Genomic DNA, 27,841 nt, shown 5'->3' on the forward strand with positions numbered 1-27,841 from the left:
ATTTCTTAACTAAGAATAACGAGCTGCTACTCTTAAAGTTTATGGCACATAGAAAACAAGTACAATACACGTTTGGTTGTTATTAAAATATGACGAGTAACCAATCCCTAAATCAGGGTCCCAACGTTTCGAAACCGGTTCGGCTTCTTCTTCAGGGGCGACTATGGAGGACTAAGGAGTCCTTTCCTTCATAGCCGCCCCTGAAGAAGAGGCCGAACCGGTTTCGAAACGTTGGGCCCTGATTTAGGGATTGGTTAATCGTCTTATTTTAATAATTATTTCCCCAACCAGACAGACTTCTGTCTAATGTTTACTTTTAAAACGTTTGGTTGTATAGGAGGTTTTTTGAGTCTTTGTTGTATACCTACATTTTAGAGCAGAACGGAAATCTGTATGTGGTTTGGAACGAAGGCTACAACTTGTAGCTTTCATCATACTAGCGTGTGGGTTTGTGAAGTTACTACGTGATGCACTGTTCAAATGAGAATGTAACCACACGAGTTGTACCACGCAGGATGAATTTCTCATTGACAGCGATATCGTCACATTAAATATAAACATACATTTTTTCTCTAGAACAATATCACAGGCAACATTCGGGATGTCAACTTATTTAATAGACTTTGGTATGCATTACGTAACCCGAAGCTACATGATCTACCTGTAGTGGTAGTGATGACTTTTAGGATCTTAGGAAAATTTACCAATCGTTTCAGAGTAGTAAGTAAAATAATTTGCCACTTTCACAATTGTTTTGTGCTATAGAACGACCTATTATTAGTTTATGTTGCAACTTTGTTGATTTCTTCCATTCTCTTCGTTTGTATTCAGGCCAAGGTTGCCACATGCTAATCAAGCAATCCACAAAAAAGCTCTGAAATTATCAAATTAAATTCAGTATGTATTGCTAGAAAAGAAATATATAAAAAAATAATATTAATGGTACTATACTAATGATTGACGACATCCAGCATCGCAAAATGGATGACTAAAATGCATGAAGAAGTGGCGCACAAACTGCCAATATCCAAATGAGTAGACTAGAGGTTAACTCGGCTTTGCAAGTTACACCTTTTGTTAGGAAGTGATACATGCATGTTGCATAATGTTTACCAGCCTGGTAACAGCATTTATGAAAAAGGTTAAGAAATAGGAGAGACAATACCTGTAATGCAACTACAGCGTGCGTGCTGCATGAACCTATCTTTATAATTAAGGGTAGTGATGTTACGCAGTGAAGTCTGCCACATGGTACATTTATTTGATGCAACTTCATAACAGGGATCACGGTCCCCCCCCCAAAAAAAATGAAAGTGCGTCTCTGCCTATCGAATGAATTATGTGCAGTTCATTTTAATCGAGAATTTTTTTACAAATTTAGAAACAAAATTTAATATGCAGTACAGCGTCATTAATGAACCTCTTAAAATACCTGCTGGATCCCTAGAAGAAATTTAGCACATATTAAGTAGAGTTGACCCAAACGACTCATAAGGGCGGTGGAACAATTGGCCGAGGACATTAATTCCTGAAATGTGGCAGCGAAGGATCTAGAGCGCCACTACAATTAACAAATGCATGACTCTTTCATATGAGAAGAGCTTTAATAAAACTAGCTGCGTTTTACACTTTACAAACACGCACAGGTTCCATTAAGGTAGATGAAACCACTGTGACACTTTATTAATTGAGCAAGACGACCCTGCGAAGACGATAATTAAAATGGTATTCTTATTCAAAACAATCTGATCTCAAATACAAAATAAAAAAAGATGTTTTTTCAACGTGGTTTTTATTTCTTGTTTCATCAACAAGAATGCTACCACAAAAAGTTACTTTACACGAGATTATTTATAATAGGCCGTTTCTTTCCACAAAGACAGAGCAATTGGAAAGATGTTCGTTCTACAACATGAGAACTCTCGGTGTAAGTTTGAGAAGGAATTACACTTCCTCTAGGTTTGGCCAAAGGCTGTCTAAAATGGAGTTTTTTAGGTGTAAAATTAAGTTAGAACGAGATGCCTCGGCTCGATAGAAAAGGTATACGACCTGAAACTCGCAATTTGTAAACACTGCAAATCGAGCAGCCATAATTGGCTTAACAAAGTATGCCAAGTAATCCTTTTCTTATTGCAATTTTTTAATGCCATACTCTGACTGTGCTCCTTGGACATTTTAGTTTTTAGGTAGCCTCCAATGAGCTTCGTTATACACTCAAGATCTTTGTCTTAAATCTGAATATAATTTCTTACTTTTTTAATTCATACTTTTTAAACCGAAAGGTGATAATTTTCGGTTGAAAGGTACATAGCTTTCTAGCTAGTTCAAACATATCGGTACCATTTCAAACAGTTAAAATGTGTCTACTTATTAAGTCATATTTTCAGCAGGAAAAAAAGTTTCGTCAAAGGAGTAAAAAAGTATAAGAACATTTAAGGAAAAGCAGATTAGCACAACCAACCACGTATAGAAATTGTCGTGTCCGTAGTGGTCAATACAAAAACTTGAACGTTTGACGTGATATGAGCTAGCAGCTCGACCTATTTTTTTTTGTAAAATACAACGCTAAGTTTGTGCAATCACAAAGCGAGACCCAAATTTGTAAAATTCAATGAGAAATTCGGGAAAGTTGGCAGGAATGACATAATTAAATAAATCTATATAAGGGGCTCTTGAAGGAGGCCTATATCTCTAGATTATTAGTCAACTAAGCATTACGGTTCTTGGTACAGTAGTAGTAAAGCAGTGCAGAAGCTTGGAGACTGTTAGAAGAATAATGCACAGATCAGAATGTGTTCGGCACGTATTTGCGTTTAAACGAATATATCGAATTATTTGAAATGGGGCTTAAAAGGAAAGAAGACTAAGTAGGAAAAGGTTAGGTCTAGAAAATGTGTAGGTTGGGAACACCTTAGTTTACGTTGGGGAACCCAGCGTGAGAACCGATCTACACAATTGAGCCTACATAACAAACTCGATCCTCTACTCATGTTACTTTTTCTTCCATTGTAAAAATGTGTCCTTGTTTGCCACATTCTCGGGTTAAAATGATCAGCGTAAACTTCCGCCAGCTCGCCTGCGCAATTAATCTAATTTCGTAAATCGAAAATTCGCGAGGCATACAGACGAGGCATGATTGGTGCTTAAAAGCGCAAAAACTTTATGACAAAGAGTAAAGGCTGGTTCAGACACTTGTGTTTGAGTGCGTTTGACTGCGCTTCGTCGAGAACCAAGAGCAAATCACCGGCACACCTGTGCTTTGTATAAAGCCTGGAATCCAATGCAAGGAATCATCTTGGCACGCGATATAAGCAGCAGGGAGGTCCTGGTTTCTTGAAGCCGCAACGCAGTCAACCGCAGTCACACGCAACTGTCTAAACCAGGCTTAAAACTGAATGCACAAAGCGATACTGACAACAGAAGTTTATTTTGAAAAAACACGAACATATATGCAAACTTGACTGCATATATTCCGAAACGAATGACGACGCACTGATTCAACTGTCATCCCTTATCCTGACTTCAAACGCCTAAAAAAATGTATTCCTTTCTTTTGGAACTTCACCAAAATCTGTGTTACATCTATACAAGATCGCATTGCACAGTGGACTGCCAAGGTGCCCAAAGGAGACCGCTTTGCAGAAAGTGTGTCCACCTGATTTCTGTTTTTTGGTGACAAAATAATCATGCAACACTAGCACATTCTGTTACAAGAAAAGGCATGCTCAGGACAGGCAGCTTCATTCCAAACCTTGTTCAGTCAAGGTGAGGCATGCAGAGGACAGATATTCTTGCAGGCTGATGTGGCATCGTGTGTTCACCTGGGAAGGCTGTGCAGAGAAATCATGCGGAAGCAGGCAATCACGGCTCGCTTCCGTTGCGTAGAAACTACACTGCGGTACACCCCCTTCATGGAGCCTTGTGGGTGGTCGATCTGGGCACGCAGAGCAGCACTCGCACACACACCAAAAGGAAAACCGGAATATAAGAAGTGACTGCAGATTTATTAAATGTACATTTGGTCTCGTTGTAAAGTGGAGTTCCTCGATGTGAGCGTGAGGGCTCAACATTCTTAATTGCCACAATAATAATGATAATAATCCCAGGAGAAGGGGAACAAGGGGGGCAAAGGACAAACTCATTCTTGTCCAGCTCCTTTGCACCTTTGCAATATTTGCATTATCACATTCCTGTTCCGACAGTGATTCACCTCCACTTGAATATTTACTCATAACCCTGGTTTGTTCATAAACTGAATTTACTCGGCACTACTACCAAACACACCCATCGTGTGGGAAACAGTATTCTTTTATAAAAAAATATTTTGCAAGCCCATCAATAGAAATCTATACAATGTAGAGCATTGAGTTCATCATCCCTTCTAAACTCAATTTTGAAGAGCTGAACCCAACTCTAGAATACAGCAAAATGAGAGGGGTCAATTGAGGCAAACCCACCATGTGAAGGCCGTAGAGAACCTTGGCCATGTCCATGATGCGTTCGACTAGCTGGTCATGTGACACCTGTGCCGGGACAATCTGACTGCCCGAGGAACGCTGGCTGCCGAGCTTGCTGTACAGGTAGTGCTGCCAGCTCATGGCATCGCTGGGGTCAATCTGGGTGCACAGGGAGTGCGGGGTTAGCAGGAGCGCAGAATAACAAAGGGTGACTTCCCTTAAACAGCGAGCGCACACGGGGAAACTCAGAGGCCAACTGTATTAAACTCCCTCGGAGAGTAGGCAGATGTGAATAAACTCAAAGTGAAACTTCACTAAATTTTCTCACACAGTAATCACAAGTAAGAGAACTCGGAGGCAAGCTTCCTGTCATAACACAGCCAGGATCTTTAGCTTCGTCGTTATTGACCGGTTTCTCGTGACGGCACAAAGTCACGTGTAAACAAAAAAGACTGCACAACGTTCTTAACTCAAAACACGTTTTCATTTCGTCCCGTCCCATTTGGGGGTTCTGAATTTATAACATTGGCGACGATGGAGGACCATGAAGACTTCCAGAGCAAAGCGGATTCCTCGGTCATCAATGAAACGCACCGCGCGGCCTACAATTCAAAGATGAATAGCCAACTACTGAAGTTCGATGAGGACAAGGAGAAGTGAATTGCGCACCTCATTAAGGTGAACGCCTACTTCGAAGGCAACGAGTTAACAAATGATGCGAAGAAACGCGTGTTGCTTGTAGCGGGACTGGAAACCAAGGCGGTTCGAATACTCTGCGGAAGAGTATATCTACGTAAGCTTGACGCTCTAACATTTTATGAAGTGGTAGCAGCGCTAGATACGTACTAGTATCCCAAGCTCAACGAAATAATGGAGAGCTTTAAGCTTTTCAATAGTTGTTAGAAAGAGGGAGAGTCTCTCCTCGAATGCACTGTAATAATTCGCAGGATAGCTGACAATTGCAATTTTCCCATAAAGCGTGCTTTGTCTTATGAAGGGAAGGAGGAGGTGTTAGAAATTTGTGAAGTAGAAAAGTAAAGCCGTCAATTAACTTTAAGCTGATTGGCTGAGCCAGGTGATGACATCACGCCCCCTAGCTCGACGATGACTGGCTGGTTCAGGTTCTGGAAGAGCGCCAGGAGTTTAAAGCTCGGATTAGTGCCGGTATCTTCATTCCATGAATTGCTATTGAGTACATGCCACGTGTTAACCCAATCGCTAATCTAACCTATGAAAAGCGCCATGAAAAGACGTCAATCCCAGAGGAATCACTAAAATCAGTCAATTGCGTGGCACGTTTCACGTGGAACATAATTGCCTAGGAATTTACTAAGCATTCTTAAATATGTTGGACAGAATGTTAAGGGACCAGATCATATGTGGCGGGCGATCAAGAAATATTCAGAAGCATGATGATGATGAAAATAATCCCTGGAGAAGGGGAACAAGAGGGACGAATTCTTGTCCAGCTCGCTTGCCCCTTTGCATTTAATTGCATTATAATTCAGAAGCACTTGTTTTTGAAAAGAGGAACAGCATTAGCAGATGCTGAAGTGATAGCTGTAGTGGCCAAGGCTGCTGAAATGGATGTGGAAAAATGACACAAAAAGAGCCTTCGAAAGTCCTCAAAGTAGAAACTCAAGCAAAAAAAATATATGACCGCATCTCCACGTGGTGAATGATGTTGATTGGGGCGAAGCTCTGGTGGTGCGTAGACGCTGAGCCGCAGCATGCCGGGCTTTTCATTCGTTTTCATCCATGTCAGAAAGAGAATGTGTGGTATGGAACGTGGTTGTACGGCGCAAGTTCTCCTGGGGTGGAGTCGACCTGCTGATAGAAGTAGACACTGAATCACGCGTTTGTGTCATTTCACGGGATGACCCACACCAAGCACCATGAATGTTGGCCTAAACTTCTGTAAAAGGCAACACGCATCAGCCGGTATGGAGATTCGAAGGAGTGGGTTTAATGTCGCGTGCTCGCACTCGTGTCCAAACCGCTGCCGGGCCCCGCTGCTCTTGCGGTGGCGCCAACCCTCACTGGTTCCCACAACTTCAAGCATAACAGGTGAAGCTGTTTTTATACACTTATGAAGAATGCCAGTCCTGGAAGAGCTGCACATGTGAGTCTGCTACCTAGGCGCTCTCGTAGATTATAATTTAACTGTTTTGAACTGGTGTAGTTTATGTTTGTGTGTGGGGGATTTGATATCCAAATTGAACAAGGCCCGCAGCCCAGTGCCGAGTTTTACTGGCAACACTGTTCCTCCCAGTAACGAGACAGTCGACGTGGAACACGTGGAGGAGGTCTTCAGCGAGTTCCGAGGCTTTTTAACTCAAGACGGTGGACTGATCAAGGGACCGCCTGCTCGACTGCACCTAAAGGAAGGTGCCACGTGCAAGTTGTGTAAGGAAAGGCCACTCCCTTAGATCCTTCGAAATAAGGTGTCGGAACAACTCAACCGGTAGTTAGAAGTCTGAATGATTTCGGCAAGCACACTCAGATTGGGCTACTCCAATCGTTCAGGATATTTAAGAAGGACGGGTCAGCGCGTATCTGCGGTGACTGCAAGGCGACCCTGAACCCTGCATGTGAGGTTAAGCAACCCCCTCTACCATGCACTGAAGGTATGTTTGCATCTCAGAACGGCGGAAATTGCTTCAGTACCTGGAATCTGCAAGGTAAATACACTCAGATATCCCTGAACAATGAACCGAGAAATATGACGGTGATCGACCGTCACCATTGGCTCTTCTGCTGCAAATGTTTGCATTGTGAAGTGTCTTCCGCGCCGGCGATATTTTAACGAACGATGGAGACCATGCTACGACGACTACCTACAGTCCCGGCGTTCCTGGACAACGTAATATTGTCGAAACGAGCTGACGGCGATGTCTCTCTGTTGCGAGGTCTGCCGCAAAGCTTCAGGAAGCACGGCATAAAACTTAGAAAAGACAAGTGAAGGCCCAAAAAGGAGGAGGTTTCGTAGCTCGGAAATTGGATTGACGTAAAAGGTCTGCATCTACTGGAAACAAAAGTCGATGCCATAGTGCAAGCACCAAGCACCAAGGCCCGAGAACATGGCGCATCTACGATTCTTTTTGGGAATGTTCAGATTTTACGCCCAATTTTCTGTCAACATGTCAAGCTTGTTAGTGGGTCTCTACAAGGTCACTGAGAAGGGAGCTTGATTAACTTTGAGACAAGCGCGGGATGTGGCGTTCCAGGACGCAAAAAAAACTTTCAGCTTGGCGAAAGTTCTCATGCACTGTGATCCAACAAAAAAAGCTACAGCTCAAATGCGACGCCTCACCCTACGGCATCGGAGATATTTGTCTCAAAGAGACGGCGGACAAGACAAACTAGTCGAATTTCAATCCAAAACTTTAACACCAGCAGAAAATAACTATTCTCAATTAGAGCGCGAAGTGCTTGCTCTGATTTTCGGCATAATAAATTCAAAGACTATCTTTCTGCAGGAAAATTCACCCTTTTCATGAATTATCAACAGCTACTGGGGTTGCAGAGACCCGACCGCCCGACCCCCGCCATGGCTGAGGCCAGAATTCAACGATGTACACTGTTTCTCGGAAGTACCCTCCGAGAAAGTAGCCTCCGCTACAAACTGCAATACTAGCCAGGCCAAGGGATATTCAATGAAAATGCCCTGAGCAGGCTCCTCTACCAGCTGTGGCAACAGCAGCCACAAAAACCGACCCTGAAGGTGGGCTATTACGACACATACTTGCTGTAGAGCAGATGGACGAGGAAGTCGTTACAGCGAGGGAGTTGAAATAGATGACAGCTGCAGATTCAGTGTTGGTGCAGGTTAAAAGCTACGGCATAAATGGTTGGCCCAGAAGTGAGAAAGACATCGATTCAAGTCTGCTACCATCTTAGGGAAATAAACTGGACTTCCGGTGGTTCACGAACTGGTACACTGGGGCCACCGTGTCATTGCGACAGAGGAGTCTAGATGTTGTCTCTGTAGCTGCTTTACGAGACTCTTCAGAATGCACCGGAGATGAGGGCAAGAGCTAGTGCTCGATTTTGGGTGGTCTGGATTAAAGAAATAGATAGAGAGCACGTTAGCGACCTATGATGCCTGCGTCCATGTGCTCCCCATGCCAGCGTCAAAAGCATGTATAAATTGGTCCGCAATCCAAGAAGGCTGGTCAGGGATACATGTTAATTATCTAGGTCCTTTTGAAGAAAAAAAATTATCCTAGTAGTGGCCGACCCTCACAGTAAAGTGATCGAGGCCGTTCCTGTGAAAAAGGCAATAAGCTAATTCACCGTGTCGTTTTTGAGAGAAGTGTTTAGCCATATCGGAATACTTCGCACTTCTGTCTCCGACAATGACACGCCCTTCACCAGTCCCGAGTTTGCTACGTTTGCGCTGAAAAACAACATAAAGCACACGCGGACAGCGCCGTTTCACCCCAACTTAAATGGTCTTGCTGAACACGAGGTACGTCGATGGATTGAAGAAAATTGAGAGCGACAACGTGGCGACCAGCTTGGACAGGCTCCTTTTTGACTACAGACGGACACCATCTGGCTCGGGGAAGTCGCCCTTTGAAATGTTGATAGATAACCAAATTCGCTCTCGCCTTGATACATGACTTTCATCACACTCCTCAGCATCTACACGGAAAACCGACGACAGGACGATCCAACCTTGAACCCGGAGTAAATAAAATACTACGGCATGGGCCAAGGTTTACACATGAAGAAGTCACGGCGACAACGGGTGCACGCGTGGTTACCCATCAGCACTCCATCCAAGGTTGGAGAACGTCATGCAGACTAAGTATGTAAGCAATCGCCAGACAACGACAAGATAAGGCCCACTCCCCAGTGGTCTATAGTACCAGGTTCATCGGCCAATCCCAAAGACCATGGTAAGGTCGGTCCCAAACGCAAGATGTTTTGTTGAGTGAAAACTGCGAGAGCGCCCCTCTATGACGCTCCACTCGGGTCTGGCAGCTGGTCCCACGCTCTTAATCTGAAGGGAAAAGGAATGTCCTAACGCAACTATTATCTTTAGCTTCGTCGTTATTGACTTTCTCCTTGTGGCAACAAAAAAGTCACGTGAAAATAAAGAAGGCGACAGAAGTATTCTAAAACCAAAACCCGTCTTCCTGTTGTCTCGTCTTCTCCAGGGTTTGCATTTATAATACTTCCCTTAAAGAGGAAGTACACAGTCAGCCGAAGTGGGGATTCTCAGAAAGAACGTTTCTAAAATTGATTGATTGATAACATCCCCAAAACACTCACTATGAAAGCAGTGCAGGGGACAAACTCTGGGGAAACTTTCTATAACTACCACCAAAACTCAGAAAAAAAAGGGGGGGGGGGGGGAGTAACTTAAAGGAAAACATTCCAAGACTCCATCTCGGTATAGCGCAAGTGGGGAAACTTAAAATAATTTTCCGGCAAACTTGCCCACAGTGTTTGTTCAGTTAAGGTAGCTTTCTTAAACTAGAAGGTACAGTGTGAGCACAAGTAGCAAAAGTTCCTAAAATCTCCCCCTTACCCCGGAGTCAGGTCAAGGGGGGAAACAAAGTCATGAAACAAGTGTCAAAACGGAGGCGAGCTGGTGCACAATTCAAATTAGAAGCCTTGAGAAAAAGTAAACAAATGTAAAAATACACATCACCATCTCATTAAAGCACAGCATACAGCTGTCATTTTCATTTACAAGAATTTCCCTTGTCATCCTTCATTTGAGTGCTCGAGGCATTCTCAGCGTAGTGTGTGGTCATAGCCTCTTTTATACTGACAATGCCTGCCCAATTTCTGGCTTCCAGATGCTTTGGCAACGTTGCGCTTGCTTCACATAACCCCCCCAGGGCCGCCACCTCCTCATACAATAAAGACGATTCTTGCCTGCTACAAAATGCTACTACCGCTACGTATGTTGTTCCAATATTTTCCGAACCCATTTTCCCAAGCCGATGAGCAGAAACATATGTCGCTTCCTGTAGTGAATAAATGTAGTGGAAGGTAGGTATGACCCAACACTAATTATATCCAAATGGCCGAGCTGGTCAACTCTCACAATGTCGAAATGTCAAACACTTAAAGCTTTTATTGCTGAGGTTGAGGCGCAGGCGAAGAGCAAGAAGTGAAAAGAAATTTTAACGCCCAGGGTCCTCTGAGGTTACAACCGCTACGAAGTACCCTAAGCAGTGTGGAAGGTGTTAGCTGTGCCGGGGCTGACGTTTTGTAATGACACACTGTTCCTGCCGTCAGGCACCCGTCACTACCTCCAGGAAATAAAGCTGGGCAGGTCAGTCTCAGTCCAGCAACACCAAAATAGGCTGTGAAAGGGTACATGGGCTGATCCAGTTTTGACGAAAGGGGCTGAACAAAGCTGGGCTTTGAGTAAAGCCTCAGCAGGATACTCAGGCTTCACTCAAACGGACATTTAAGGGAGGCCTCTCTAAAGAGACCTTCCTTAGCGCCCGTCACAAAGAGGTGCCAACTGCATACTCTTGAGTATAAGAAGGTATGTGTTGCTTCGCCGTCTCTTCTCAAAATGGATTTCAATTACTTTTCATGGTCTTGGATGTTGATCGGAGTGTCGGAAAATGATAGCCCCAGCACCTTTTTAAGCAACAACAAACGTGCAGAAAAAACAACAACTAATTGTTTAAGTGAATTCACAGCTACCACGCCAAATGTCCAAAACAGCGCCAAGAATGCAAGAACACACGAGAAAGGCTTAATCCCGTCGTTCACGTCTTCCATCTTTTTATGGCCAAGCGGCATACTCTTCTGGTGATAGCTGGTAACAGGCGCTGGGGCAGGCATTATAAGTATACAGAATGCTATTGTGTGTGCCAGCCGTTAGGATTTGTATCATTCAAATTGAAGATGACAAAGAAGACTTTTGTGAAAGGAAATGCCAGTTGTGTGCTGTGCTGGTTATAAGACTATGGTGTGTATGTCGCCTATGTTTTCTGAGTCTCAAGGTTTTTAATTATGAAAGGGAGTCAGCGTAAGTGGAAAAACTGGGAGGGGTACATTTCTAACACAAAAAGCACCAAGTAATAACATGTAAGGAAATTTAAAAAAAACAACAACTATATTACAGGATTTTTATTAACTTAATTCGACTGTACTTCCATTTACTCACTTTGTCCGGAAGAGTAAGTTGAAGCTTCACATAATCGAAGATGTCAACGTCTTGGTCTTTCTGAAATGTTAACGAAAAATGAATCAGTGCATCGCTTCATTTAATGCTACAAAGAGCTCTTAGGGTTGGCTCTAAAAGCTCAAGCGTCAACATAAGAAACGATGGTAGATTCATGGTAGTAAGCTGCTTGATACAAGACTGAGAATAAAGTCCTATTTCCGTGCAACTCAAATGCCCACTCATCTATACCTAGTGCTGGTACTGTAAACAGGTGCTCTCCTGATTACAGTTACAATAGTTAACTGAGGTTATCCTGTTAATTTTGTGCTTTTGGCGAATTCAATCGATTATAACTGATACCATCTACGACGTTGTCTCTGGTAAACGGATCAATGTAAACAACTAATTCGAGATGCAGTTTGCAGCGCCATACGTCGCCACATACCGATGCGGTGTTTAAGTGGCAGGCCATATTCAATGAATGCCGAGAAAACTGATATTTCAATGTGTCAGAGAAGAAATTATATCATTGGTGTGTATGAGCCACGTGTGAATTACACTTGCACCGAGTAATTTTGTTTTTGGTTCAGAAGTGTAAATGATTAACTTGAATGTTTCTTTTTTTTTTTTTAAGCTCTGTTTATAAGAAGGGGGGCTAAAAATGTCAATCTTCATTAGTAAGCAGAATTTTGGAACCCATCGAGCTAACAAGATGCCCACCACGTTTTTCTCAATGCTAGGATCGACTTATACATATATTCGAGCAAGTACAGCGGTAACACTCATATCCATTGAAAAGACGTGCTCTTCAGTTGTAGCAGGTTTTAGTGAAAGCATTAATTGTAGATCACAAAGCGTAGAAAATAATGAAAATCCTTTTCTTCTAGTATTACAAAAAAAAAAAACAAAAAAAAAAACAACAAGGACGTCTGATTTTTGGGAGGAACAAACGTCCAAAGACTGAACGTGTATGCGAGTTATGATTACGTGGTCGATGACCACGTAATCATGCATTACGTAACTTTAGGAAACTGAGAATCATTAGAACGCCTTTAGAGGATCCGCGTTGTAGAAAAAAAATGGCAGGGTGCTACGAGGCTCCACTGGGCTTTATTAAATTAGCAGAATATAGCCTGTGTGGTTTATGTCCCATAAAGCACACAAGCCCGACTCGTCTAATTTCACACGAGTGAAAAACACAGCAGCATGGGGACGAAAAGAAAGCCGGTTTATGCGCGTGACTGCCACGATATCAGCAATGCTCACTTCTTGTCCGTTTTGTTCACTACGCTTTTTCTTTTACATTGTGTTTCGAGCGCAATTATTTTGAATGAATGTGTTAAAAAATAGGTCGAAGTTAGAGCATCGAAACTTTTCACAAAGGAATCTTTAGGTACGGCACTTATGATACTCAAATTTTCTGGATGTATGCATACAGAAAAGGAAAACGGAGAAAAAAAGTGTTACATGTATGGACAAGAAAAAAACACAAACTAAAACAAACTGCCTGCATGGTTGACACTGCTTTCACATATGGCATTACAGGGGACGAAAACCCAGAAAACTTAAGAGCCTTTTTGTTACTCGAATGCTGATCCAGCAGATGCGAACACGTGTGGCACTATCTGTGAATGGTGCCATCATCCAGTTTGTTTCAATTTTTCTCTCTGTGCAGAAAAAAAGAATAGCACGTTTCCATTTTTTTTTGTTTTCTCCAAAAACCTGCACTCACGATATTTGAGTATCATAAATGCAACCCTTAAAGACATATTTGTGAAAACGTTTTATTGCGCTCTGTTCCTTGGCTGTTTTATTTTAGTGCTAAATAGTGCAAGGCATTAAGTAGGGCTAATTGGTACGCAACAATAAACTGATAAAACAGCGATCGAAAGATGGACACAAGGAAGAGGTGTACAAACACGAGGCTCTGACTGTCAACTGAATGTTCATTTTTGAAATGGACATAGAAATAAAGAAGGAAGGAAACCAGACAGATTAAAATATGCGGAAACTATATCCGCAACACACATCAAAAGAAAGTTAAACGATATCATAAAGAAGTGTGGCACGTACGCGAGACAATGTTTTTCCGATGTGTAGGGTAGTTGTAGTTTCTGCATGTCTTAATTTTTTTTGTTCCGTTTTTTTTTTTTTTTTTTTTTTTTTACGTTTTTATTGGGAATAAACACCCAACTTGCAGTCAGCGCCTTGTGGGCTGTACATCTCTTCCTTCTGTCTTTCGTCTTTTTAGCGCTGCATTGTCTCTTTATGAATAGAGCTCTTGAACACCGTGTACAACCGACGATCATTATCTGCTCAACGATACATGCCATTCTTGAGGTGCGCTTGAGAGGCAACGGATGCCAAGCACGTCTGTGAGAGATGCTCAGCGGACGTCTCTTCCGCGCATATAGCTCAATGAAGATGCGCTCACGTTGAGGAACTTCTCTTTGGCGTGCTGGACGAGCTCCTGCTCGCGTCCCGCAAACAGGTTGAGGCCCACGGGAAGCAGACGCTTGAGGCATGCTACCACCAGGCTGGCCGCCAACTCTTTGTCCTTGTCCCTCTTGCCATCCCGCTTTTTTTTCTTCTCCTGCACAGAATTGTCGCAGAGGCTCCACTTAGGTTGTGGAGTAGAGTATCGGAACGGTCTCAAATGTTTGACTCCAAGTACTGCGACGACATGAGCGGGGGTTCAACGCGCATGCGCTGTCGTGCGTCTCCCCTCGGAGGCGCGAGCGTGCGCGTGCTGCGTCTCCTGTTGTCGAGTCGTCCGCTTGTACAGCGCCTCTTGAAAATAACGCTCGCTTTATAAGAACGCAATTACACGTGTCTAAGTGACACACACAATGTCCGAAGGTTCAAAAGGTTTCTTGATCGTGAAAGTTCAGCATAAGGCTTCATTTCGCAAATGCAGAGCGAAAATTATGCCCAGCCCCAAATCAGGGGCTTCGCAAGGCAGCTTCCCCGCAAGCGCTGTAGTCAAATTTGGCGCTTTTGACAACTCCTCCAACAAGAAGGAGGTGAAAGGAAAAGGAAGGATCTACTCTGGCTCAGCTATTTAGTTACTCTAGCTCCGTTTAGAGCGCCTTCTCATCTACTATCCTAGTTCGGAACTCCCCTGATTTATTCCGCGTCTTTTCGGCCTATTTCTATACTCTGTTTCACCTTATGATGCACCGCAGGAAAGGCTACAAGCGCGAGCTCCTTGCTCTGGTGCACACCTCGGCGGCACAAGCTCTCGTGCGTTAAGAGCAGCTCCCAAAGGTATGAGCTCGCGCTTCTAGCCTTCTCTGCGGTACAACATAAGGTGAAACGGAGTATAGTACAGACCGGGTCAAATCAAACTGGAGCACGGGTCTTGAAAATGGCAATATCTTTGCGGCTTCCCCTACCCGTTTTGGGGTGCAATTTAGCGGCTGAGTCTGGACGGCTTGGGCTAGCTTTATGGGGAAGGTGATCGCGTGATTTTTTACCCTCACCCGCGACGCCAGTTAAATGAAAGCGGAGCTTTCGGACAATCATAAAGTGACATTGAACGACTTGACAGGGTGGAGAGGAAGAAATCCGCCCGGCCGTTGCAGGCCCCAGAAGTTGACATGAATTTAAATCGGAATGCAGCTAGCGGAGGCCTCAAAATGAAACAGGTGACGTCACAGGACCCGTCAAAACTCAAGTGCTTTGGGACCCGAAACCCACAATCCTGTTTGGCGTTTGTACAGCATTTGAGTATGTTAGTCCTGTAGTTTAAAATCCAAACTACAACCACTGAGTGCTTCTAGTATACCGCATCCCATGGCACGCGCTTAAGCTAAGAAAAGTGTATTTTATTTCGACTAGAAAATAAAATATTTATATATACGTTACACCTTGTTGGAGCGCACTGCAGAAGGGTTTAATTTAAGTTGCGCATCTTTATAAACAAAGAAAAATCTCCACCGCACTGGTTCCGATTTTTCTAGAGGTATATATATAGTGTAATGGGGGGAGATTTTTCATCGAACTGTGCCTCGTAGAATCGCATGCGCAGATTGGTGACTATGATTCGATTAGACATTAACATTGTTTAATATATTTAATAACATTGCCAAGAAGCAGTGCCTAACCTTCAATTGTTCTATTGAGGTTCGCCTCATTCTTAACTCTTAAAAGTTATTTTTGATAAACTCACGATTCTCCGCATTTCTACGGTTCTTGGAGATTCTTATTTTCCTCCCCAATTAAAATAAATATAAAAAAAAATTCAACAGGCATAACACAATTTTAGGAGACTATAGTTTTGAGATCAGAGCCTGATCTGTCTGCAATGCATGATCAATGTTTACTACGGTGAATATATTATATACTACATTAAACAGATATATGGCATTATCGTAGCTGATTTGGGTAAAATATTGAACGAGCCGTATTTAACGGCTATTGAATCTGCTTATGCTTTATGCTGCCTGGCCTTGACGCGTCGTATGTATAAAAAACTCAAAAGTTTTTTTCTTCTTCGATATATTCTACGTCGGATCCAGTCTACCATGTAGATTTGCCATTCCCGTCGACCTGATCCCAACCGGGTGAAACCACTTGGAAGACGCGCCTCATTCCCTTTTAACTGACTTCAGATGCATTGCATTTCCACCTGGCTGGCGTCATCATAGCCGCCATCGCGTCTTACAGAGTCTCCCAACGATCGTGACAGGCAGCAACGCCAAGGCGTTTACTCTCGTCGAGCGTTGGCGTGGCTTGGCGCGGGGTCCACTAACAATGACGTCATGCGCAGGCTTCAAGGCTTCATGAGATCAACCATGTAGCCACTACGAAGCTCGGTGCTTCGCTCGCCTTCTTCTGACTTTGGCTGGCGTCCGTGGTCTGCACGCTGGCCCTTCCGCGGCCCGAGGACGGCATGATCAGGGCCATGTTGTCGATCTCGTGCTGGGAGATGAAGTTCGCCTCCTCCCTCCGGAAATACTGCTCGCCACAACGAACGAAACGAAGGAAACCACGTCAGTCATTCTCCGAAGTCCAAATAATGAAAATGTTTGTTTCTATTATTGGCGTTAAATTAAATCTTTTTTATGTATATTTCGCTGTAAATGTGCCCCTTCCCCAGGCATCTTGTCATTCGCACCGACGAAATCCGATTTTAGCTTAGTTTTTCCGTTCCATTTAGCGGCCTCTACACATGACACCAGAACGTGACGCGACAAATAGACATTAAAAACAAACTGATCCGAGGCCAAATCGGGGTTGTTGTAGCGTCCGAGCATTCCTCCCTCGCTCTGCTGCAGAGCCGATGTCGCGGCGCCGCATTGCAAAAGCCTGACGTTTTCGGGGATTTTTTACTCGTTTGAATACCGCTTAAAGGCCGACGACCAGACTCGAGATTTCGCAAGGCAGAAGATCCCCCTCACTACGGGGGAGGAGGAAACAGGCGACAGTGGACAGGGTAGAAGGGGGGAGAGGAGGAAGCGAGGGAGAAGTGGAAAACGCGAACTGGTCGTCGGTCTTTAAGAGCGTCCTGTTCCCGGCACGAGACGGTAAAGAAGCCATAACATCCGTGCCGCAGATCACAGCAGGTGAAGAGACCGACCTGTGACTTGTTCCAGATGTTGAACACGTGTGCCACACGAGTGTACACTAGCTCCGCTTCTTTGACATTATTCTTCAACCAATGGTTTCTGAAAAAAAAATTGTTGTCAGTGAGCTGAGTCCTGGTCGTATCTCTTAGTCATAAATTACTACTTCAAATTGTGAAGTTTTACGAACCTTTGGAGGTCCACATATTTAATTAGAAGTGGAAAGAATGCATAGATGTCCCTGACGAGAAGAGTAAACTCCTGCGAAGAAAGAGAATGAAAACTGGTGAGCCTTCTCTCAGTCTAGCAATGGAGTGATTGTCATGAAGTTGCTATAATAGAGGTGATTCTAATGAAAGTGACTGACAGTAAGTTTCATTACGATCACTTCTGTTATAGCAACCGACCCTACCGGACCCTACCGAAAAATCCAGTATAACTTTTCTCTCTCCGGATTATGGAACCGGAAATTCATCTGGATTCTATCTGGACTCTATCCGGATTTTAGGTTTTCCGAAATTATTCCTTCGTCTGCAACCTGGATTTCGGGTTTCCAGAAACAAATTTCCGGTTCCATAATCCGGATAGTGTAAAGTTATACTGTATTTTTCGGTAGGGGAGGTGACCTTAATCGAGGTGACACTAGTGCTATAATTCAGGTTGAACAAATTAATGTGATTCCAGCCCAGGCGATCTTAATAAAGTTGAGTCTAGTGATTCTAACGGAGGTGACATCAATGAAAACGACTCTGTGACCATAACGGAGGTGACCTTAAAGGGGTATTCCGCAGATTTTTGAGCTACCTCAACTAACTATATTTTCTGACTCCCCGGCCTTTACCCTTTCTGGTATGCTATTTAGTATCGTGAAATTCATAATAGTTATTGCGAAATCGGCAAATGAAAATGATGCAAAAACCAACATTCAAATTATATACCCGCCCTTTTCAGTGCCGTGACGTCAGTGGAAGGTCAGCTTGCCAGTCGGGCGAGCAATCTAAAAAATAGAATATGCCAATCATTTGTTCCGTGCTGAAGCGCGGGTCCTGGAGCGAGCTTCCAAAGCATTCATTTGACACCATGAAACTGCTTCGAATTAGTTGGGAACAAATTCTAAAGTCCAAAGAGTGAACCCCTACACTTCCACTGACGTCACGTTTTCGCTGTTGCCAGTAGAGACTTTCAGTTTGAAAAACACGGTGAGGACCAAAATTGTAAATTCAATAACTTCGTGAAAAAAATTTATTTTGACCCGATATTTGGGATACTATTTTGGCGATGTTGTTTGGCGAGTTTAGCAAAATTTCAAGCAAATCGGGGACCATGAAGAAATCGGCAAAGTACCCCTTTAATGGAGGCGACCCCAAGGGAGGTGAATGCTCGATTCTAACAGTGTTGGCTTTTGTGAAATGCTTTTAAGAAAGGAAGGAGTACCTCTTGCAGCTGCCCTTCTGCCTGTGAAGTGTCGTCAGTGCTGGACTTGAGGTAGCTTCGCATGCACTCCTCCTTGTGGAACACCAGGTCAGCGCTGTGTTGGATCTTCTCCATGAGCGGCAGGATCGGATCACGCAAAAGTTCCTCCGAGGAGTTGATCACTATTTGTCCGGCGTGGCCTGGGCAGAAACGCCTCGTCATTCATCAGATTCAATCGGCGCCTCTAAAACCTCGGCCTACGACGAAACCGCGCAGCCCCGTGTTGTGAGAACCGCCAAAATCCAGATGGCGCCGCACATCACCGGGGTTGACAACCAGAACGACTGTACGAGTTGTTCGGCCGAGCGCCCAAAACCGGCTACATGATAAAGTCATGCTGCTGAATTTTCAACGTCACTTCAAGAAGCAAACGCGAGGCACGAATGAAGCACGAGTAGTCCGTCATCACTCTGCTGCGATCACCAGTTCGCCTGTTAAAGTGCCAGGTGGCCGTTTAAGGACACACACACGGAGACGAACAAAAAAGGCAGACACACCGCTGGACTCGCAACTATTTTAAGGGGGGACATTACCCAGAAAAAACAATTTCTGCAAAAAAAGTTGAGTTTGAAAAATGTCATATTTACAACCACTAACACCTACAGAGTATTCCCAGAAAGTTTCATTAATTTACACTGCATAGTTAATTTTTTATAAATTATTTTCGGTCCACCGATGTTAAAGAAAAGGTAGAGGTTGGAACACTTTGATCGCATTTTTCTCCGTTCCACGTTTTGGCATATATTTCACTTTAGGAAATGTTATTACATAACTTGAATTCATTTCTGTGAGTTTTTCTAGATTGAAATGTTAAGGGGAAGATAGCTATGAGCTTGTATTTTTAATTTTTGTCATTTTTCATGCTCAAAAATTAAAATTTTGGAAAAAGAATGGAAATCTAAAAAACAGTAAGTTTATGTGGCTTTTTTGTCATGAAAGATGGTATAATATAGAAATATAGCTCCATAGCCATCTGCTTTGACCTGTCCTAAAGCAATATAGCACATGAAAATGACAAATTTATAAGTCATTTCAAAATGATAATTTTCCTACGCAGACACGCCCACTTTCCTTTTTAAGCATTTGTAATTTTTTTTTAACTTCACCCAGGTTAACAAAATTTGCCACAAATGTTCTCAACGTGAACAGAAACAAGCCCTGTAAATGGCACTTAAATCAGACAAGTGGTTCAAGAATTCACTTTTTTGGGTAGTGTCCCCCCTTAATAAAATCTTTTTTCTCTTTAGTCTGCATATTGTTCATTTTTTTTTTTTTATTGACAAGAAAAATGAATTCAAAGAAATTAGCCGGGAGTCATCTCCTGACTGGCTACTCTGAGTAGGGACGGGGAATGAGGGATACGAAGGTTAAAGAAAGAAATAAAGTATCACGCACACACACACACATTCAAGAAACCATTCCAGACGCGAAAGAATCATTCGTTCCAGGCATTTTCCGATACAGCTTGTAAGCGCAATAGGTCGGTAGGATTTGATATCTAAAGGAGACTTACCGACTTTCAGGATGGGTACTACGCAAGCGGTTTTCCATTCCTGAGCGACACAGCTGGACAGCCAGGAAGCATTAAATACGTCTAAAAGATGTTGGCGGGCTTGAGGTCCAAGGTGTGCAAGTGTACCATACGTAATACCGTCTGGTCCAGGCGATGAAGAGTGAGTCAAAGATGCCAGAACTTGATCGAGTTCAAATGCGCTAAACATATTATCCATCGCTCTTGAAGTATGATCAGCAACCTCTCCAAAGCTCACACTTGTTGGGTCGATAGCATTCACTGTTGATGGGCCTACAAGTGAAGCACAGAAATCCTCAGCAATTGCAAGAGCTGGCCTTCGTAAGAAGATTGAGAGAGCATTAAATGGTGTTCTCTGCTGTGGTGCAGATCGTAACCCTCGCGCTATATGCCACATAAGTGACAAGGAGGCACGTGGGTCAAAAGAAGCGCAAGTGCGTCTCCACTTTTTCTTGGAAAGTTTGTTAAGATGACGGCGCATGTGCTTTTGAGTTCTTCTATCATTGCGGATATCAGCAGGTAATTTTGTGCGCCTTGCACGCCTCTCTGCGCGTCGGCGGATTGCCCGCAGTCGCTCATATTCTGCGTCCACCGTGGTGCGGGAGGGCGAAAGGTGAACAGCTTTCGTTGCTTCCTTTGCTGACAGTTGGATGGCAGATATAAACTCATGATAGGTACCAGTGGTTTGGAGGCGCACTTCCACATCATCTTTAAACATTTTCCAGTCGGTGTATAATACAGAATGAGGCTTGGTGTTGACTTGGAAACCAGAAATTGTGGTGTAGGTTGATATGTGGTCACTGCCATGGCACTCGACATCTACGAACCAGGAGCTCCGTGAGACAATTTCGCGTGACACAAAGGCGACGTCTAAGCAACTACTGCTACGGGTGCCTCGAACAAAAGTCGGTGGCCCATCATTTAAAACACAAAGGTCATGATCGTATGCCAGATCAAGCAGCTCTCTTCCACGACGCGTAGTTTTTGCGCTCCCCCAGGCCGCGTTATGAGCGTTAAAGTCTCCTGTCAATAAGATTGGCCCTGGGCACTGTCTAATAAGAGCATTTAATCTAGAAACGTCAAACACGCAGGACGGGGCTACATATGAAGCAATTATGGTGAATGAAACTTTCCCCCTACGAACAGTTACAGAGACGTATTCATTATTCGGGTGTGATGGGACATCATGGTGAACATAAGTGAGGTCTTTCCGAAGAGCTAGAAATAACCGACTAATGCCAGAATCCCGAGCCGACTGAAACACTTCGTATCCGGACAGGCGGAAATCTGCGGCTACACGTGATTCACAGATGGCTAGGATCGGGAACCGGTACTTGAATACAAACTGCCTGAAGTCTGAAAGACGTGAAGGTAACCCTCTCGCATTCCACTGAAATACTGTGGCTTGTTTTACATCATCTTCAAAAGAAGAGGCATTAGCCATTAGACTGATGCATGCTGGTGATCATTGTTACAATTGCGGGTTTAAAGACCATAATTCCCTCGAGGATGCTCTTAAAGGTGCAGGATGGCAGCTTGGAAGTAAAACTTTCAAGGACAGAGAAGATAAGACTTATTATGTCGCCGACCGTCATCAATCCAAGCGCTGGGAACAGTGGCCCCCTTGTGGACCCAGCATGGGTATCTGTGTTCTTGTTAGACTGCTTGTTGCGTTTAGATGGAGGTGGCGGAGCAGGTCTTGATGTTTCTGTAGCTCCTTGTGTTTCATTGGTGGACTCATTCTGAGCCCCCTGCTTGTTTTTCGAAGGAGTACGTTTTGGCTTAGCTTCTTTAGGGGTTCTCTGCTGTACTTGCTGCTGAGGGGCCGTCGAGGTTGATGATTCTTGAAGAACATCCAATGGCGGGAAAGACGACAAAGGTGGAGGGTCGTCCTTAATGTGAGGGGTCAGTCGCGGACCGTGCACGAAGCTTTTTGTCTTGTTAAACGCAGCCAAACGTACTTTGCAATTTGCATAGTCTGCTGGATGCTCTCCGCCGCAGTTAGCGCACTTCGGTGGTGTCCCGCCTACACAGTCTTTGGTAGAATGTGGTTCACTACATTTCTTGCATTTTAAGGTGTTCTTACAATATTTCGCCACATGGCCAAGGGCTTGACAATTGAAGCACCTTGGAGGAGCCTCAATGTACTCGACGACTTCGTGCCGAGTAAATCCTAGGTTCACTTTCGTCGGGCGCTGTGTTCGGACGAAACGTGAGAACGACGCGATCTGATGGACTTGCGGCGTCGCCAGGCTTCCCTCGGCGACGATAAAGGTGGCGAGCCGCGATGACACCTTCTGGTTGTAAGTAATCTCTTAATTCTACATCCGTGAACCACGTGGGCACTGCCTTGATCAGTCCATAGTTCTGAAGGTAGGCGCTGGGTATGGTTGCTTGTATGGGTATGTCACCAAGACAGCGAACTTGCAAGAGCTTGTTCACTGAAGTGGCGTCCGCTACTTCCACCAGAACCCCCCTGGCAGTGAAGCGATGACGTATGATGGGGCCGCGTGCTGCCGTGTTGACTTGGGTGCTTAATATCAGCGGATTGTGTTGCTGGAGGCGATGCGCCTTGTCTGCTGGTGTCAGTAGTACCGGGACTCCTGATGTTCTTTGTCGGCGGTGCTCCACAAGGATGAATCCTTCTAGGTCACCTTCTGTGAATCCTTGATCCATTGCGTCGTTTGCTCCAGCCGGCACTTTGGCTGGTGTCAGCGACGACTCGGGGGAGTCGCCATCAATGTCATTGGGTCGTTTTCTCAAAGCTGAGCTGCCCGTCAGATTTCCCCGGATGACATGATAGTTGTGGTCGCCTTCAGCAGGAATTTGCTGGGAGAGATCCATCGCTGATGCCGGTGTAGGCTTACCGGGTTGGGAGTTCATTCCGTGTCGGTTACCCGACGCAATCCGTGCCGCGATGAGCTGTGGCCGGTTCCCGGTCACGACTGATCCCTTAGATGCCAGTCAGGGACGTGTAGACGGGCTCAGATCTATCAAGATAATGAAGACGGTCGAGAGCAAGCAAGGGAACGTCCGATCAGGTCGGTAGCTTCCTCTTCCTCTTTTTCTATATCTGAACCTTCGTCTTCCACTCTTCCTCTTCTTTCATGTGCCTGTCAAGTGTGCTGCTCTTCGCAGGTATACCCGTTCCTTGTGGGGCAGCGCGATTGACGGTGCACTCACGCAAGGATTTTCCTTCACGTCAATAGCAAGGACCTCGAGAATTTCTCGAGCAACCCTGGTGGAATATTTGGCCAGGATGTTGATGTTGGCAAGGTTTGGCGCACATGTGCGCACTCGACAATGGGCCGCGAGGTGCCCTGAAGGGCTAAGCTCGCCTTTGGCGGGAGTCTCTCCGATGCGACGTAACGGGGGAGGGGAGGAGCTTCTTTTGACTCCGCCCCGGCGAGTTTCCCCACTCCTGTTACATTTCCGAGCCCCCCGGCGGCGGCGAGTTCCCCAGCGTAGCTCCGATTTGTCCCTACGCTCCGCGGTGAAGGGTTTAATTTGATTTATATCGGGGGATCGGTGGCTGGTTGGGCTAGCGCATACCAGCTCGGAGCACGTCGAGCGAAAGCTCCATTGCAGATCCCAGGATCCTGGGTTCAATCCCCAGCCCTGCCCGTTTCGATCTGGATCAGCATCGTACCGGCGTGCGGTCGTGTATCACTACTGCGTGATCACGTTAAAGATCCCAGGCTAGCGGTTGTACCGCACTGGCAAAATTTCTCAACTACAGCTGGCAGAATCGTCGCCTGTTGAGGCAGACCAAGTTTTAGGCTGTATAAACATATACACAACCCAATTGTTTTTTATTTAAATTGTAAATGACAAATAAGAATTGGTAACAGCACGGATGCTAATGATACGAATATTGCTTGGATATGGGCTAGTTGGTTAGACATTGTGATGGTTTGCTGCGCTGCGTAGATGCAAGAAAAACGCACTTGATAAAGATTTGAACTAAAGCAGAGAATAGACGAAAAACAACATAAAGAAATGGCGGAGACTAACAACTGTAATTTCTTTTTCATCTTTCTCCCCTCACACAGCCACACAGCCACAATAATGGCTGCATTTACATGGATGCGACCGTAGCGCATCGAGTCGAGATTTCACGATTTTGATTGGTAGCAGTTGGGCAGAAGGAAGAAGTAAGAAGACAGGCTGCGGGTGACTCGATTCGTTGCGCTACGATCGCATTCATGGAAACGCAGCCAATTGTTTTTCAAAATAGGGTGCGCGTTGAGCGAAAGCTCGCGCTGCAGAACCCAGGAGGGCCTGGGTTCTGCAGCATGTGTCGATCTGGATGAGCATCGCACCGGAGTGCGGTCGTGCATCACTACTGCGTGTTGTACGTTAAAGACCCCAGGCTAGCAGTCGTACTGCACTGTCTAAATTACTTATCTAGAGGTAACGATGTCGCAATGTTCCGGCGACATCGTTACTAGCGACCAATTTGTTCGTCAAAATATGGTGCGGAGAAAGAAAGATGAGAAAGAAATTACACAGTTGTTAGTCTGCGCCATTCAAGACATAGCTTTTCTTCTATCCTCTGTTTTAGTTTGAATTTTATCAAGTGCGTTTTTCTTGCATCTACGCAGCGCAGCAAACCGTCAGAATAATTATAAAAGCCTGTAGGTAATGATAAATTGCGTTCCTGGTTGCAGATTGCCGTAAAAACACATTTGTTTCTAGGATTCAGTTAGTAGAATTTCTTTGTAGGATTCACGACGGGGACGACGGTCCATTCACGACTTCATCGTCTCAAGCCCGGTTTGCCACGGAGTTCATCGCACAGCCACCTTACCACGTCTTTCGAGAGGTGATAGTGTTGTTGAAAATCAACGGCGCCCATGTCAATCACATTGGCGTGGCTTAAATAGCTACGCCGACGGCGAAACACAAACAAAAACGCTGCCATTTTGGACGATTCTCCCTCATATCGCGCCCAACTCGCCCAAACTCGCCTAGGTCGGTGCCGGCAAGCTTTTTCTATCCGCGGCTGCTTCTGCCATGTCACAATGACGTCGCAGCATCTCGCCGCGAGTTCCGAATATGCCACCCTTTGACCGCCTCAAACCAATCTCAAACCCTCCCTTCTGTCGTCATGGTCTAGGGAGTGACGGCGCGTGTCGTCATGCACGGCGCCGACCAATCGCGACAGGCGGCGAGTTTGGCGCAGAACTCGCCTTGGATATCTCCGTGCCGAGCTTAGCCCCTGTTGCTGTGATGGCCTTCACCAACGCTGCGTGCTCTCTCGTTCTGCCATTAATGCAGCTTCCTGTTTGTCCAATGTAGCATTTGAAAAAAAAAAGCTACATGTCCAATGTTGCATTTGGCGTGCTCACTCGTTCTGTCATAATGACAGAACAAGTGAGCGCACAGCGTCGGTGAAAATCATCACAGCAGCAGCGCACCTCGCGGTCCATTGTCGCGTGTGCACATGTGCGCCAAATCTTGCCACTACTGACATCTTGGCAAAAAATCTCACCAGGGTTGCTCGAGAAATTCTCGAGGCCCTTGCTATTGATGCGAAGGGAGATCGTTGCGTGAGTGCACCGTCAATCGCGCTGCCCCACAAGGAACCGGTGCACCTGCAAAGAACTGCAGACTTGACAGGCACATGAAAGAGGAGGAAAAGTGGAAGACGAAGGTTCAGATATAGAAAAAAGTGGAAGAATCCATTTAGCACAATATGTAGACTAAAGAGAACGAAGATTTCATTAAAATAGTTGCTTGTTCAGCGGTGTGTCTGCCTTTTTGTTTGTCTGTGTGTGTGTGTCCTTAAACGTTCAGCTGGCAATTTAATAAGCATGAACCAGCTAGCTTAGCTTAAAGCCGTCCAATTCGTCTCTTTTGAGTGATGTCACCCGGCCTTGCTATATGGGAACGCTCAGCGCGATCAGAGCCATGTACCATGTTAAGGGCAACGTTGCACTACAAGAACGGGTTTCTTCTCCTTAACACCAAGTGGAACGCAACAGCCTGGACTCTTAGTGTCTCGATGACTGCCTGGACTGTTTGTGTCTCGGTGCAACATATACACCGAGACACCAGGTTTATAAAAGCAATCACAGATTTAAATGAAAAGTTGTTTGTGGCGTAGTAAGTCTGAATTTTCCCGCTAGTTAACATTACTTGTATTTTATCGTTTAAGTAATTGCTGGGATATTTTTGAACATCTTTATATTAAGCCAAAGGGGCATTTTTGCTTTAACCTACAAGTAAAGCAAAGTATTATATTATTAATTTTCCAACGATTGTGAATATTTTCATGCACGGGTATATTTAGCTTTATTGACAACCCTTTCTCCATACCATGGTTGCATAGCAGCGAAACATCGTGCGTGAAAGTGTACTAAAAGCAAAACCAAACACTAAATAGCTGACTCACGCGTGCGAAGCTTAAAAAGGCTACATCGCTTTTTTAGACGTTAAACTGGTATTTTATTTTATCAGTAAAATATTTAATGCGGCTATTATGAAAGTGCATTGAAGGTGCTATATTGATAAAATAGTATTCGCGCAATGACATCTCGTTAATATGAACACTCACGTTGCATATTTTTAGGGGGGAACTCCCATTCCCTACAGAGAATGTCCATGACGCGAGTTGTCCATAACAACCAGACAGAAATTAAAGACAATTACACATCTCTGTAATGCGAAATAAGAGCGCAGCTCTTGAGGAGGAGGAGGGTAGGGTACGGAGGGCAGGGTATGCCTCTCCACTCCTCATCTTCCGTCTCCTCCTCCTCCTCATTAATACAGGGTGTTTAATTTTTTATTCGAACAGATGAATAAAAAATGAATGATGATTCATTTACACTTCTACTTTCACAGTGCGTTTATCAGGCTCGGCGGACATAGTTGAGGGGATAATCATCACGATAAATGGAGTAATTAACAAAAATGTCTCAATTAACTCCTTAAAGACCGATTTTAGGGGTCACGTTGGAATTTCAGTATTGACGGAAATATGTATCAGATGCCAAAGAAATTTAAAGCATTTGCAAAAGGGTGATGCTTCTGAAATTTCAGTCGATTGATTTTTGAACGCTAGATTTTAAAATTACGCTCAGAAAAAGCGTTGCAAGCACTGCCGGCAATGACACTCCGAAGAGTGACTTCGTCGTTTGAATTATATCGCCACTATCTCGGCAGTGTGCCCTTGGAGGGTGCGCAACACAATTGACTAAGTGACCTAAACGACTACGTCGTTCTTCCAAACGTAATTGTAATGAGGTTCTTTTCAACACAATTTTTAAATCAAGCGGAAAAACGCCAATATTTACTAATTATTCTTTTAAACACCATTACCTTTTCGCAATTTGTTTTATGAATTGCTATGGCCCCTATAGTATTTGCCGTCAATACTGGAATTCCAACATGTCCTCTAAAATAAATAATTAAAAAAGTCAATAAACACATTTTAGTCCCTTTTTCCACTTAATATGGCGATTATCCCCTCATCTGATGTCGGTTGAAACTAATAATAATTTGGTGAAGACGTCACTGGTCTAACTCTTACCCGCTTTTATAAAAAAAATCTGTTTAAATTTAGATCAGATATAAAAGGTAAGCCTTAAGTCACCATTAAAGATGGGCTGTCTTTGAGCGTTACCGTTATTTTTAGGTAACGTAATAACATATGTGCTAGCATCTG

General features: G+C 44.4%; 1 protein-coding gene across 1 annotated transcript in view; it reads right to left on the reverse strand.

Annotated features, from left to right (window-relative positions):
* Nucleotides 1–27,841, reverse strand: part of LOC8026823 (ryanodine receptor) — a 561,398-nt gene that overhangs the window by 119,832 nt on the left and 413,725 nt on the right. Inside the window, exons 80-87 of the mRNA XM_040217827.3 lie at nt 18,603–18,781; nt 17,359–17,429; nt 17,183–17,270; nt 16,432–16,560; nt 14,036–14,194; nt 11,602–11,661; nt 4,458–4,616; nt 3,822–3,934 (exon numbers count right to left, since the gene is read on the reverse strand). Coding sequence (XP_040073761.2) covers nt 3,822–3,934; nt 4,458–4,616; nt 11,602–11,661; nt 14,036–14,194; nt 16,432–16,560; nt 17,183–17,270; nt 17,359–17,429; nt 18,603–18,781 — 958 coding nt within the window. The remainder of the gene's footprint in view (nt 1–3,821; nt 3,935–4,457; nt 4,617–11,601; nt 11,662–14,035; nt 14,195–16,431; nt 16,561–17,182; nt 17,271–17,358; nt 17,430–18,602; nt 18,782–27,841) is intronic.

Source organism: Ixodes scapularis, unplaced genomic scaffold (assembly GCF_016920785.2).
Source record: "Ixodes scapularis isolate PalLabHiFi unplaced genomic scaffold, ASM1692078v2 PGA_scaffold4__175_contigs__length_147842914, whole genome shotgun sequence".
Classification (NCBI taxonomy): domain Eukaryota; kingdom Metazoa; phylum Arthropoda; class Arachnida; order Ixodida; family Ixodidae; genus Ixodes; species Ixodes scapularis.